Source organism: Penicillium rubens (assembly GCF_028828025.1).
Source record: "Penicillium rubens strain IBT 27055 chromosome Unknown utg000003l_segment0_segment0, whole genome shotgun sequence".
Classification (NCBI taxonomy): domain Eukaryota; kingdom Fungi; phylum Ascomycota; class Eurotiomycetes; order Eurotiales; family Aspergillaceae; genus Penicillium; species Penicillium rubens.
The window spans coordinates 4516828-4531543 of record NW_026890601.1 but is presented as its reverse complement, the minus strand read 5'-3'; the positions used below and the strand labels follow the sequence as shown (position 1 = coordinate 4531543).

The 14716-nt window shown below is 49.6% G+C and overlaps 6 protein-coding genes across 6 annotated transcripts; 3 read left to right on the top strand and 3 right to left on the bottom strand.

The window, feature by feature from the left end:
- Positions 1-319: 319 nt before the first annotated feature.
- On the bottom strand, positions 320-1699 carry N7525_007932 (glycosylphosphatidylinositol-alpha 1,4 mannosyltransferase I; the record flags this gene model as incomplete). Its single annotated transcript, XM_002568355.1, has 3 exons — positions 320-487; positions 559-666; positions 716-1699. The coding sequence occupies 3 exons, from the start codon at positions 1697-1699 to the stop codon at positions 320-322; spliced, it is 1260 nt and encodes a 419-aa protein (XP_002568401.1).
- Positions 1700-3527: 1828 nt separating this feature from the next.
- N7525_007931 (DUF3712 domain-containing protein) lies at positions 3528-4935 on the top strand (the record flags this gene model as incomplete). Its single annotated transcript, XM_002568354.1, has 3 exons — positions 3528-3733; positions 3801-4225; positions 4277-4935. 3 exons carry the CDS (start codon positions 3528-3530, stop codon positions 4933-4935), a joined length of 1290 nt encoding a protein of 429 aa, XP_002568400.1.
- A 258-nt stretch (positions 4936-5193) lies between these two features.
- On the bottom strand, positions 5194-7614 carry N7525_007930 (uncharacterized protein; the record flags this gene model as incomplete). The annotated part of the gene is made up of 3 exons (XM_002568353.1): positions 5194-6195; positions 6253-7324; positions 7385-7614. The coding sequence occupies 3 exons, from the start codon at positions 7612-7614 to the stop codon at positions 5194-5196; spliced, it is 2304 nt and encodes a 767-aa protein (XP_002568399.1).
- A 1969-nt stretch (positions 7615-9583) lies between these two features.
- N7525_007929 (glycoside hydrolase family 2 protein) lies at positions 9584-12332 on the top strand (the record flags this gene model as incomplete). Its single annotated transcript, XM_002568352.2, has 5 exons — positions 9584-9705; positions 9763-10713; positions 10773-11203; positions 11252-11487; positions 11535-12332. The coding sequence occupies 5 exons, from the start codon at positions 9584-9586 to the stop codon at positions 12330-12332; spliced, it is 2538 nt and encodes an 845-aa protein (XP_002568398.1).
- A 216-nt stretch (positions 12333-12548) lies between these two features.
- On the top strand, positions 12549-13452 carry N7525_007928 (translin family protein; the record flags this gene model as incomplete). Its single annotated transcript, XM_002568351.1, has 2 exons — positions 12549-12748; positions 12804-13452. 2 exons carry the CDS (start codon positions 12549-12551, stop codon positions 13450-13452), a joined length of 849 nt encoding a protein of 282 aa, XP_002568397.1.
- Positions 13453-13920: 468 nt separating this feature from the next.
- On the bottom strand, positions 13921-14520 carry N7525_007927 (RPEL repeat-containing protein; the record flags this gene model as incomplete). Its single annotated transcript, XM_002568350.1, has 3 exons — positions 13921-14096; positions 14219-14319; positions 14390-14520. The coding sequence occupies 3 exons, from the start codon at positions 14518-14520 to the stop codon at positions 13921-13923; spliced, it is 408 nt and encodes a 135-aa protein (XP_002568396.1).
- Between the last annotated feature and the right edge of the window lie 196 nt (positions 14521-14716).

The following is a 14716-nucleotide window of genomic DNA, read 5'->3' as shown; positions in this document are numbered from 1 at the left end:
CCTTTTTTTCTTCATTTTTTCTGTTAAGGTGTCGGAGTCCGCCATCGCCTGAGCAGAGTGAAACAGGAACTATCCTCAGTGCCCACATCTTGTCACCCTGCTTCTCTGTTTTTCGGCTTACCGTCTCTAAGAGGGCAAGTCGATAACTGGGTACAAGCAAAATCGGATAATCATGGCCATATGGGCCCATCGGGCATGTCTGATGGGTTTGCTTGTATGTATTGTATGTATTTCAATGTCATCCTGACCAATCATCGTTGCTTTCATCCAAGACCCGTAACTCTGTACACATCTCTATTAAATACAGGTATTTCCCCTATCATTTTTCTGCAACCGTGATGTCGCCCCCGTCCCCTCCATCCCGAACAATGATGCCTAGTATCCAGACGTTCACAGCGAAGAAGAAGAGCCCTGCGAGGAACAGTCCAGGTACAAAGGATGACAGGCCCAGGAATTCGAGGTTGTAGCCTTGGTGCAGCCAGAGGGCCTATATAGTTTATCAGAGATGAAGTCCCAAGTAAAAGCTGTGGCAGCGGAGGATCAGTAGACAATACATACCTGTCCAGCAATCCATAGTATGGCTGCTGATATGCCCAGAGTCGGTTTGCGGATGAGTGAGGAAGATGGTAGGTAAAACGGAAGCAGGATGAGATACCAGAGAAAATACTAGACTTGTTAGCTGTACGTATGACAATTCTCAGGTGAAATCACATACCTGGCTGGTACAGACTTTGTTGAAAGTGACAAAGGTAAAGGTCTGCGCGAGCATCGCGGTAGTCAAGCTCTTCTTCGCCAGAACTAGAGGCAAAGCAACAACCACAAGGATTAGCTGCGGAAGGAAGGCTAGTGCCTCGAAACGAGTTTCAGCCCCACCGGCAGCAGACAGATATAGCAGTGTACTATACGGAGAGAAATTGTGGCGGTGATCAATGCGAGTAAGATGGTGGAAGAATGTGTGATGGAGGAATGGCTGGCCGTACTGCAGGTACATGACAAGATTCAAGGCCACGAAACTGGCCAGTGCGGCGACAGTAAACTTCACCCGGGATGGGGTAAAAAATCCTAAAGCTTGTGACAGCAGCGCAGTGTCGGCCGTTGCGGACCCATCGCGCTCAGCATCCCACCACCAGAGGATGGAGATACCATAGATGAACGGATAAATTTTGAAATGCACAGCAAGACCCAGGATAAGCCCAGCAAGGATAGGCTTCTTCGTCAAAGTTGCCCACAAAAGTGCCGCAACAAGCACGCCCAGTACTCCTTCTGAACTACCACGGGTACTGATATTGGCAACCATGGGATTCCACAGCCAAACAGCAGCAACATACCGCAGCGCGCGCTCGACAGGAAAGCGATAGCATCGGACAAGCAGCTGGACAACGAGCCATCCGGCAAGAACATCAGACAATGCAAAAAGCACCTTTCCAAAGGCGAAACTCAGTGTTGACCAAGGTGCGGCACCCTCCCACGCAGTCGGGACAAGTATCCATGCCAAGAGCGGCGTGTAGCGGTAAGTATCGCGAGCATAGGGTGACTCGCCCTTTGCAACGTAACGAGCAGCATCAGTGAACACCATGTAGTCGATGTCGGTGTATTTCACGGCGGAATGCGCGTCCTGCCAGCCTCCATAGACGAGGAGGACGAGGCGGAGGGCTGTTGCGGCGAGGAAGACTCGCGCTGGAGAGTCAAAGAGAGCCATTCTCTTATTTCGGACTCTCGGACTCCTCTTTCCTTTTCTTTTTTGTCTTTCTGATAACAATCAATTGACGAGATTAGTGGTTGCTAGATTGTCTGTTGCGGCTAGCTCGCATAATTGGGCGGCTTGATGAACCCCTTGGCGGATGTTGTGGGGGAAGTAAGGAGCTGGACATCCAACTTTTTTAGCCTCAAGATCTGTAGTGACTGTAAATGTGAACTATAATTCACTCCAATTCCATCCCATGCAATTGGTGGTAAATTTGGTAAATTGGTGGATGTTTGGATGTTGATGCCACCTCCAGGCCCGGGGCCTGATGCCTGGATGACTCAGCATGGTCCGTGTGGACCCCAGATTGCCTAATTGGGACGAGAAGTATACCAATATGCCTTCACTAGGTATTGAAGCATCATTAACACTGGAAGGCCGCTATAAACCGGTTATTTACATTATTATTTTTTCTGGGCTTGAATGTTAAGTATAGTCCATCGCTTGTTGAATTTATAGTGTATCCCACAGTTATACACCGGGCCTTACATTCCTACATAGTTGAAAGGGGGTATTCAGGCAGATATAGGGCGTATATGTATCGTATATATACTATGTAGCCAAACAAATTCACTACTCTTCCCAAGGCCTTCACCCTACAAGACAAGGAATATCCACTGATCCACATTGGAACTACAAAATGCGGGGAAAGTGGCCATGGCATTGCGGGGATTCCAACGTTCCAGCACTCCTTCGCACTCTATACGATATACGTCCAACATGAAATACTGTGATGTCACACTCGCTGACCATTCAGGGACTTAAGGATAATCCTGGGCCAGTCATATCGGATGTTTTGATGTCTTGGCTCATGTACATGTAGCTGGTACGCCACTAAGAGGGGTTACTGGATAATCAGCAAACCCCGGAGACATCTTCAGGCCCCAGCTCCTTTAAATAAGTTGACAGAAATGCCGACAAAAGGGTTCATGTGAAAAGTAGACAACCCGAGGGATTTTCATGCTTCTAGTACGGGGTTATACGTTTATACCCAGGTCCATGTCTTGACGTTTCAACTATCAGGCATCGTCTAAATACCTCAAATTGACACTTCCTAGTGGTAACTATCCATTTTGCCATTTTTAATGGCAGAAATGAGAAGTCTGAGAAAATATGGATATAAACGCTCAAGTTGATGATACTTTGGGCCACTTGGTGTGTTGATATCCCCGCATTTGTGATAGGGAGGATAGATCGGAGCTTCCAAATACTAGAATAGTTCAGGATCAAGCTCGGTTACATGTAAGCTGACCATGAACCCACACCAAGGCACTCGGAATAAGATCATCGAGTAAGGGCATGTGCAGCGTAATCAAGAGGTTCAGCACACTCCACGCCAAGGCACATACATTATTACAGCTCGGACCTGTATCACCTAGGCCGCTTGTGTAAGAAGCCATCCTCCGCTTTTGGAATCTGGCCGGCCAAATCGGGACAATTTGGTCTGATAGGTAAGATGCCGTCAGAGTATGTGGTCTAGTTCCATAATACAAGCAATATGACAGACTAGTTATGGATGTACTTCACAATTGGCTTGTCTTGACAGAGATAAACCCAGTCCTTTAGGCAGAGACGTGCAGATTTGCCATGTTATCTATGTACTTTATATACCGCGTAATAGCAGGAGATGGCGATCCCCCGCAAAAGAAACAAGCCCTGGAAGATATATATTACAAACTTAATCTCCTCAGTCCTCGGTATCTTTTATAGACATATGATAATTCAATGAGGGTTTGGTGTTCATATAAATAGACTGTATATTCTCTCCCAAAGGCACTTTATCATGGCGCTGGGCATGGGAAAGTATATCATCGGGGGCAATCGAGGGCTTCTCAACCCAGAGTCCGATGAGTCTGGCAAACTCGAAAAGGTCGGATCCTCACTGAGCTCGACCTCGAAGAAGAATAAATTCCGCCGTCATTGCAGGCGATTCTGGTGCATCTACCTCATCGCCAATGTGATCTTCTTGGCTATTTTCTTACCCGTTTTGTAAGTCACAGTGCACTTTTGCTTCGTCTCATGTTTATTATCAACTTTGATACTAACGCCAAACAAGCTTTCTGGTGGCAATTCCGGCCATCGCCCAACTTGTTGTCAATAAATCGGACCTACGAATCGTCAATGCCGAAGTGATGCACCCAACAACAGATACAGTACGAATGACACTAGAAGCCAAAGTAAATTTGAAGCTTGCACTCGGTGTTCGACTCGATCCGGTCGTCTTCTACACATTTGTGCGCTCCGCTGGCCATGAGAATGCATATGCAGGAATTGAGATCCCTGGGCAGACTATCAAGGGCAATTATTCACTCGGAGTCACCGACCAGTTGACACCAATCCTCAATATGACTTCCTGGGAAACCTTTGTGGGCCAGACGGTCTTCCAAAAGGAAACAGCACTATCCCTATATGGAGTGACCACTGGATATCTTGGCGTCCTGAAAAACCACATTGTATTGGATAAAGATGTGGTGATCCCAAGTGAGTACTTCACTATAGTGGTCTGTCTTCCATTGCTAATCTCCGAAATAGCTTTAAACAAGTTCGAAGGCTTCTCCATCGCTGATAGCACATTTCTCTTGCCAGCAGAAGATGACGGGTCCAACCTCGTTGCCAACCTTACACTTCCAAACCCCTCGGCACTCAGCTTCGAAGTCGGCACTATCACACTTGACCTCAAAAGTGGCAACACGGACCTAGTCATCGGCAACGCAACGGTTAAAAATGTCACTCTGAGACCGGGCAACAACACATTCCCGTTGAGAGGTGTGGTTGATATCGGCACGATAGTCAGTAACCTCACCGAAGTTGTCAGCTCACAGGGCTCCGCCATTAGGAGAGGCGCACTGAGCCTGACAGCTGTGACCAGGTCAATTGTATCCAACGGCACTCTAATCCCGTACTATACAAAGGTCCTTGGGTCACTCCCTCTGGTGGCAAACGTGAGCATTGGGGATATTCTCAGAAACTCCCTCGCCCACATAGGCTCGAGTGGACTATTGTCAGACTCCGATGACAAACGCAGGAGAGGCCCGGTGCAGTTGGACGGCCCAGTTGGATACGGTGACGCGTATAATCAGGTCGCAGATCTGAAACACAATAGACACGTTCAAAAGATCCTTGAGGATGAAGATCCGGAACGACGAGACGCAATGATAGATGCGCTGGCTCGATATTATGCCTCCCTATGAATGTATGATTTGACTTGAATTGAATATTGACTTCTGGTCTGGAGTAAAACCCCATTTCTGTGTCAATCGTATCGTGGGAATATATAAATATGGGAGATCCTACAGTACATGATATACTTGAAGCTTTGCAAAGAAAAGGTAAGTCAATATACATTCGTTTCCCACGTATGCCCTATGCTAACATGCTAAATCGAAGAATTCCCAAGGAACAAAAAATAGTAGAATAGAAAGGAGAATAGCAGAGAAGAGAACGATCGTTCAGTAATAAAATCCGCCGTTCGCAAAGTACCCAGGATCCGGCATGGGATCGAAATACGCAGGTTGTTCTCCGAATTTTGGGCCTTTCTCATGATCCGGAGTCAACAAAGTCATCATGTCGTTCCTCCCATCAACATCAGTGACAATTCCTGGCCACAAGTTGTTGTCACTCCAACTCAGATACTCCCAGAGATACTGGCCTCCTGAATCATCCGCGAACGGGGTAGTAGCGAGGGGGTCAAGGAACCCATTCTCGCCCATAGCCACGTTACCACGACCCTGTTCAGGTGCCGGGAACATGACTGACATATCCCGACCAGCGGGATAAGGGTTAGTGCTACTAAGAACACTAGCGGAAGAATCAGGATCGCCAAGATCCTGTCCCCGCTTGCTAGCCTCGTAGATACGCGAGATAGCATCCAGCGACCGCTTCGCAGTATGGCCAAAGGACTGCATGCGGGCCAGGGTCATCATGGCCATTTCCACCTGCGCCTGACAGGACTCAATAGAAGCGCGAGGGTCATTTGCCGTTGGATCGTTGAGGAATAATCCCACCAAGGGAACCAGAGAAGCCTGGAAAGTCCACCAGACAGCATTCCATCCGCAGAGCTGGTTAAGCTGCGCCGTAGCAGCAATATTCCGAATAGATTCATCTGCGACCTCGCGACATTTTTCAATTGCGGTGCGCTCTTCCGATCGCAGTGCGATATAAGGCACGCGGCGCATGGCGTAGCTGAGCAGTGTTGGTCGGTACAGGAGGATCCGTTGGTTGTAGTAGCGCCAACGCATGACTGTCCGCACAGTGTTTATTGACTCTGAGCAGGGCTCGTGGTCTTTCAGAACGGAGGGGAGGTTGTCCCACCACTCTAGAAGCTGCGCATCTGCGTGGGCCATTTCTTGGTGCTTGACTAGCGGTGCTGCGGCGAGGGACTCTTGGACTTGGGTGGCGATCTTGGCGAAGCGGATGTTTTCCACCAAAGGGAGGATTTCGAGAACGTTTCCCTATTAGAATTGCATGAGTCAAACGATTATTCTTCTCTGGGAGGGAATAAGACTTACCTTGTCTCGACAGAGGGGAGGTTTAACTGTAATGTTTGAACCTATCCGACCCATACTAGGCCGGCCTAGTGTCATGCCGGCCCAGGTATCCATGCAGAACAAAGACCACCAGACGCGGCGCTTAAGATCCATAGACGCTAGCTTCGCTGGACTCGGTATTTGGCGGGTCTCTGCAAACTCCTTATGCAGTCCCAGAGCAACCGACATACGCAACGCAGCACCCAAAACGGAGTATGCCAGATTCGGCTGGCTGATATAGTGGCAGTACCAGCCGCCCATCAGTCCCAGCGCCTGGATGGTCTCGATATGGGAGCTTCCCAAGGAAGTCAGAGTTAGGTGGCTCTTACATCGCAGGAAGTATGTCTGGTGTGTCGTATCATCGGGTCCTGTAGCCGCAATGCAACCAAGAGCAAGAACAATGTTCAGTAGAGCAAGCCAATGGTCATCCCTCCGACGACCAGCGCAGTAAGCCTCGCGGAAGGAGCGCTCATCGATCATGGGAGCAAAGGCTTGAAAATAGAGGAAATATGCATCGAGCATTTGCATCTCTGAGGGCGGAATAAGGGGTTGCGGGGGTGTGACAGGCGCACGATGCGGCCATCCGATCGCATCCTCCTGTTCGTTGACGGGAGTTCGGGAAAAGTACGAGGCGCAGCCTGGATCCAACCAGACAATGACCTTGATCACAGCTTGGATGGATGATACACCCAGGTAAGATGAAGGCTGGCGAGCCGACAGCGACAAGCCATTAACATCATCCGAGACGCCCTCTACTAGATCCGAGGAGCTAGTATTACGGCTATCCGGTAGTTCCTCAGGCATGGTTTGCAGAGCCTCGAGGTTGTCATCCTCATTTGACAAAGGCGAGACGTGGGCTTCCATGGAAACCGACGTGGATGGTGAATCGGCATGATGTGACTGTGTTTGCATGTGAGAGCCCGACGGGGCGATTGTGAGCTCGAGGAGTTTCTCACGTGGCAAATTTACCAATGACTCTGGAGAGAAGTTTGGGAATAACTTCCCCAAGATACTTCGATACTCTTCCAGAGTTGTAGATAGTTTTTCCACGTGTCTATATATATCAAACTGGTTAGATAGTTGGGGGTAGGGGGGACATGGGCGAGTGACTCACCTCCGCGAGGGCCGCGGGTCTGAATAGTGACACTGGTCCGACTTCTTATACCACCGACATGCCTCACATGGCTTCTCGCCATCACACTTGATCTTGCGATGGCGACAAGATGTACAAGCGCGCAAGGTTGTCACACGGCGACTAATAGATTCACGTCTTTCACTGGTAGACCGGTTGCGGGCAGGAGTTGCAGCCGTGGGGTTCTCAAACCCCTCGAAGGTATGGAACATTCTTGATGATAGTTATAAATTCACGACCACCGTGTGGTCACTGAGGTGGCGTCATGGATGGGTAGAATAATAGTGTCGTATAATGTTTCTGTTGGGTTGTGACAGTTGGTTCCTCACATTGCGCATAGGTGGAAAGTCATAGGTCTAGAGGAGATAGAAGAAAAAGAAGATAAAAGGGGAAAAGCAGACTAAAGCCGAAAAGACCTAAGCAGAACGAAGAAAATAGGCTGATCCGCTTAATCTCCCCGCATTTTCGTGATGGATTTGAACTATGCAAGTCTTTTTTTCCTGTCCGGTCTCACTCGGGTCAGAGTGATTGGTCGGGCATATTGGACGACTATAGGCTAGTGACGTCCGTGACTCCGGACTATTCCTTGCAAGGCGTGGCAAGACGAACACTCTCTCTCACGGATCTTGTAGGGAAAACAGAGGGAAAAAGGCCCTTTAACCTTCGGTTTGACGTGGACATGTCTATATCATCAACTCCCGGCATATGTAAGACCAACAGGGGACTTTGTACGGTCACTGGGGTTTCAAGTCCCGAGCTGCCTAATATTCCAGCCGGGAATTGCCACGCCAGCATGGACAGGGGTGGCAGGTGTGCCATTCACGGGAAATATCCAATCTCGCTTCCAGTGCTCACACGCCACAGAACCTGCATTGCATGGTGCTCGGTACTTCATAGTGTGGCATGGATTCCTCAAAGTGAGGGGCAATTTCCCCAGACTCGCCTTGTGAGCCCTGCAAGATGGGACTGGATCGTATGGGGAAGAGGACTAGCAGTGCATGTCCGTTCTTGCATGGGGATATTAGGTCCGATGGTCCAGTACCAGCAAATCTCCCTTTGGCCGGAAATTTCAACATATTTCGCCAATCAATGTGGATGTGTCAAACCTTCTCATTTCATCCCCATTTCATTGCAAGTCTTGGCGCTGTACTCCGTGTGCTCCGTACGGAGTATACCATAATGGCTTGGAGCCCGACCCCCCAACACATTGAATGAGGGATTTTCACAAATCAAGGGGCTGGTGCTCATCCCCACTTATGCTTACCCCGTGTATCAGGAGGGGCAATGTGCCTATGGCGCGCTTCGGGGCGCTTTGCCACTTGGGGTCTGGTGCCGAGATACCTTCGCGCCATGTCTCTTTCGAGTCAAGTGCCCGAAATGGGGACACGGGCAGTTAAGAGTCCTCTCCGTACTGTCTCTTCTTCTCAAGGAGACAAAAAGGGACGAAGAGAGTCAGACTCCGCATATTTCAAGGTATAGTCGAAGCTAGCAATCTGCAAAACTCCACGGTCTGATCATTGATCTCCAGGCAAGTCTACCATGCCAAGCCTATGGGATGAAAAGGGAGCCGAAGGATGAAAGACGCCAGCTGCCTGGCGATCTTCAACGGTGATTGGTCCGGTTGAAGACTTGTGACGAACCGTCATGCATCTAAAGGTAATTGGTGGGATAATAATATATTAATCGTAGAGGCCGATGACCGAAAGAACCTTGGAAGCTGCCTGTGCACACATACACGAGGAGGAAGCGGATGATATACAGGTTCATCAGTCCAGGGAGTCTCCCAGTTTATGATAGCAGAAACTCATGTAAAGAATCCCGAACATCAACAATGACATTTTGAGCTTGACGGGGCCAATTCCGTGGCCAACAAAGCTCTTGGGTGGATATAACAACCCCAGAGGGTTCGAATCAACTCTCAAGTTGGTGCACATGTGGGGAGACACGGGTGAAATTCTGGGGACTTGCAAATTCCCATTGTTTCACTGTATTTGAAGAGCACAAACTGCAAATATACCGGTCATGTGGTAACACTAGTCCCCTTTTGACACGGCACATTTTGGTTTTCCCAAAGGGGAAAGGGAGTCTCGGGGCTTATCGATAAGCATCAGTCGTCTCCAACTATGTATAAATCCGGGGCAGACAAAGCTACCTCCTTCATATTGCCAATTGCTTTTCAAAATGGCTAAGATTGTGCACTCGCTGTCTTCTGGCTGGTCCTTCAAAGACCGGGACACCGACGAATGGCTGCAAGTAGCTTCGGTCCCATCAGTGGTACAACAGGATCTCATCGCCAACAAGAAGTGAGCTGGTTTTCTCAAACCAAACGTTTCAAAATCTAACAGTATTGCTTCCAACAGGCTCGATGATCCCTATGTCGGATTCAAAGAATTGGATGCCCGCTGGGTCAACGAGAAGTCATGGGTCTACCGAAATGTCGTACAGAAGCCATCCACCCCCGCCGGCTCTTCGATTGTGCTGGTCTTCGATGGTCTTGATACCTTTGCCAAGGTCAAGCTGGATGGACAAGTGATCCTGGAGAGTGATAACATGTTCCTGGGCCACCGGGTGGATGTAACCAAAGCATTGGAAGCAGAGGGCGAACACACGCTCGAGATTGAGTTCGACTGTGCACTCATCAAGGCCCGCGAGCTCCGGGCCAAAGACACCACGCACAAATGGGTCGGATTCAACGGCGATCCATCGCGCATGGCTGCGCGGAAAGCCCAGTACCACTGGGGCTGGGACTGGGGTCCAGTGTTGATGACCGCGGGCATCTGGCGTGCCGTACGGTTTGAGGTGTATCAGGCCCGCGTAGCAAATGTCTGGCCCAAAACGCAGCTCTCCGCAGACCACCAGACAGCTGAGGTGACGGCCGCTATCGATGTGGAGAGCGTCGGTGATGGCGACTACACGGCCCAGGTTAGCTTAGGCTTGAAAGGGAAGGAGATTGCAAGCCAGACTATCCCAGTGTCGGCAAAGGCCGCTCAAGTAACATTCTCAGTCGATAAGCCGGCTCTGTGGTGGCCCCATGGATATGGCGAGCAGACTCTATACGACGTATCGGTGTCGCTGCTTCGCAATGGTGAACAGGTTGACCAGACATCCAAGAAGTTTGGTATCCGGACCGCCGAGGTTGTTCAACAACCGGACAAGCATGGCAAATCCTTTTTCTTCCGAATTAATGGCATGGACATTTTCTGCGGCGGTTCGTGTTGGATTCCGGCAGACAGTCTGCTCCCTGCTATTAGTGCCGAGCGATACCGCAAGTGGATTGAACTTATGGTTGCTGGCAGACAAGTGATGATTCGGTAGGTTTTGACTTCTCTATGTTCTATAACCTATACGAACTTAGCTAACTTTGAGTAAGTGTCTGGGGTGGTGGTATATATGAGGACGACTCCTTCTATGAGGCCTGTGATGAATTGGGAGTGCTAGTCTGGCAAGACTTCATGTTCGGATGCGGTAATTATCCCACATGGCCCGAGATGCTCGAGTCTGTCCGTCAGGAGACCATCTATAATTTGGAGCGTATGCGCCACCATCCTTCAATTGTGCTCTATGCGGGCAACAATGAGGATTATCAAGTTGCAGAGTCAGAAGGCTTGACCTATAACTACGAGGACAAAGACCCGGAGAACTGGTTGAAGACGGATTTCCCCGCACGATACATTTATGAAAAGCTGCTCCCAGATGTGGTGGCTGAATACTCACCTGGCACATTCTACCACCCTGGGAGTCCATGGGGAGATGGCAAGATATCGTCAGACCCCACTGTTGGTGATATGCACCAGTGGAACGGTTAGCTTTCCCAGCAAACTTTGAGAATAATGCTAATCATCAGAATAGTGTGGCATGGAACGCAGGAGAAGTACCAAATCTTCGATACTCTCGGCGGCCGGTTCAACAGCGAGTTCGGAATGGAGGCATTCCCCCACCTCTCTACCATTGACTACTTTGTTGAGAACCCGGAGGACAAATTCCCTCAATCCCATGTGATCGACTTCCACAATAAGGCCGACGGTCACGAACGAAGACTAGCGACGTACCTTGTAGAGAATCTACGGACCGCCACAGACCTTGAGGTATGACTACCATCACGATGGCCATCGATGCAGGCTAACATGACCAGACCTATATCTATCTCACTCAAGTTGTACAAGCAGAGACCATGATGTTTGGTTACCGAGGCTGGCGCCGGCAATGGGGTGACGAGCGACACTGCGGTGGCGCACTGCTCTGGCAGCTGAACGACTGCTGGCCGACAATCTCCTGGGCCATCGTGGACTACTTCCTCAAGCCCAAGCCAGCATACTACGCCGTCAAGCGGGTTATGAACCCGATCGCCGTCGGGGTCCGACGTGAGCACCACGACTGGAGCGTGGCACACGCCCAGCCACCCAAGACCAGCAAGTACGAACTTTGGATCGCCAGCAATCAACCAAAGACCGTCCAAGGCAGTGTCGAGCTGCGGTTCCTCTCTGTCAACACAGGCCGCGATATCCGGGCACCGATCGTGCGCGAAAACATCACCATTGCTGCCAATGGCACCACGGATATCATCGCTGATGGTGTTCTGGACCACATCGCCGAACCAGAACCGCATGTCCTCGCCGCCCGATTGTGGGTGGACAACAAGGTTGTAGCACGGGATGTCGACTGGCCACAGCCGTTGAAGTATCTCAATCTGTCCGAACGACAGGTAGAGGTTAAGAGGCAGACAGGGAAGTCTGGTGAGACGGTGTTGGTGATCAATGCGCGCAAGCCAGTCAAGTGTCTTGTCTTTGAGGAGCAAGAGGGTGTACAGCTTGAGGACAACGCTATTGACATTGTCCCTGGTGATGAGCAGACAGTCACGGTTACTGGCCTTGGAAGTGAGCGTCTGAGATATCGATACCTGGGACAAGCATCGTGCCAAGTTGTTGAATGAGTAGCTACTACCATATAGCCGTAGACAATATGATTTCAATGAGCAGAAGCAGTTAAATACAAGCCAAGACTCTTCGTTTTAAATATCAATGCATAGATGATGTAGTAAACCAAGGAGTATGTCCCCGGATAATGTAAGATGTAAGAGAGAAGATTATCTCCAGGGCTGATAGCTTATCAGGGCGATCTGAACTTAACAACCTCCAACTTTTTGCCAATGGGTACCAAACGCGACTGGGAAGGCCAGCCCCTCGACCTCAATCCTAAAGACACAATCATGGCAGAAGCAGAAATAGAGCCAGCTCGTCCGATCCTGTCAATCTTCGAGAACTTCCGCGACGAGCTGGACGAGCACCATGACCGCCGCGAGCGTATCATCAAGAAAAGCCGCGACATTACCGCCCTGAGCAAGAAGATGTGCGCCTGCACCTCCCAGTGTAAAGAAAAGCATCACTAACTGAGATCCCTCTAGTATCTTCGCTCTCCAACGAGTGCGCGCAACAAACCAACCCCTCCCACCTAAAATCGCCCAAGAAAACCAAACCCGCTTCGACCAAATCCACGCGCTGTTCGAAGAAGTCGTCCCCGAACAGCTCGGCATCAATGGCTGGCGATACCAGCGCCAAATCAGTGGAGGAATCCAAGAATTCATTGAAGCCCTCTCCTTCGACCACTACCTACGCACGCAAACGCTCATCACCCACGCCGAGTGCTCCGCCCGGGTCCCTCCACAGATCCTCGTTTCAGAAGAAGACTACCTAATGGGCCTGTACGATCTCACAGGAGAGATGATGCGCTTCGCGGTTTTATCACTGAGCTCCGGGAACGCAAGTGCTACCCAGTTGACTGAGAACTCAGCCAGCGAAAGGGAGAAATCTACGGTCGCTTCCTCGCAGGGTGGCATTGTGGGTGATCTACGTGCTATACGTGCAGGGTTTGAGGCCCTCAGTGTACCACAGCGGCATTACATGTTCCGGGATATGGCAAAGAAGCTGGATGTGATGCAGAACAGTGTGGAGAAGGTCGAACGGGCGGCATATGGGATTGTCGTTCGTGGGAGTGAGAGGCCGAGTGGCTGGACACCTGATCTATCAGCTGCGGTGGAGGTGGGATCCTACTGAAAACAACTAAAAAAAGAAAAACTACTTATCATGAGGTATCCAGGAATGATCAATGGCATAATTTTGAATGACCAGCTGTACATCGATGTAGCCTGTTATAGTTTGGGTATACATTTCCATACATGTATGCCAGAATTATACCTAATTTCACAATTAATGTCTCTCTCCATCGTTATGCCCCAGTATCCCCCCATTAGTGCCTTATTTCTACATATGTACGTGTATTTTTTAGAAATGCGCATCTTCTGTATTTGATGCTATACAACACGTGCGTCATGGTGACATCACAAGTTCGAAACGGTAGAGACAGTAGAAAAACTACAGAAACAGTCCAAAGGCATAAGGAAAAAGAGCATTTCCAATTGTAAAAAAGGAAGAAAAAGAAGAAAAACGCCCTCATAAAACGATCGTATCACCCATATCTCATAGCACCAAAGCTGTGGCAATGTTGCCTTGATAGGGCCAAAATTAGACGGGCGAGCGTGGGTTCTCATCCTCGGAGAGAATACCCTGGGAAATCAGCTCTTCAGGTTGTGGCCGGTTCTGAATCTTATGCTCGAGGTTATCGGCCAGCATGTGTCGCTTGAGTTCTTGGGCGTGGGCCTGCAGCGCTGGGGCGGCGGAAGTTGCGGGGAGGATATTACCTTTGCAGGTTGTTAGTATATCGAGAAAAATCCCAGGTACCAATCTCTACAAAACGAAAGTAGAAAATAAGAAATGACATATAAACACAGAATGAAAAGAGAAAAGAAAAAGGGAAACAAACGCTCAACCAACTCGTCCTTGTCAGGCCTCTTCTCCAGGTTCTTCTTCAGACTATCTGTAGCACGCTGGCGGTCGAGCTCCTGGCGGGCAGATTGAAGGGCTCTATAATATATTAACAACCATATCTCATGAGGAAAAGAAAAACTGAGGAATATCCCCGGGGAACACTCACGGAGCTACATTGGTGTCTAGCAGGATGTGGCGGTTCTTGAGGTCCTGCATATCCGGGCGGGTTTGGAGGTGTTTCTCCAGCGAGTTGCGACGCTCGCTGGTCGGGGGAAGGGACTGCTCGATGGAGGACATTGTAGTAAGTAATGATAGTCACAAATGTGTTAGGCGAAAGCAGTAGAGGAATGAAGTAATTAAGAAAGTCCTGGAAGCCCTGGACGCCCTGGAGAAGGCAAAAGTCAAGTGATTGTCCCGTGGGACAATCACGCGGGGAAAGCGGCGGTCTATACACATCATACTATACAATAGGAGAAAACATCATCGAATTTTC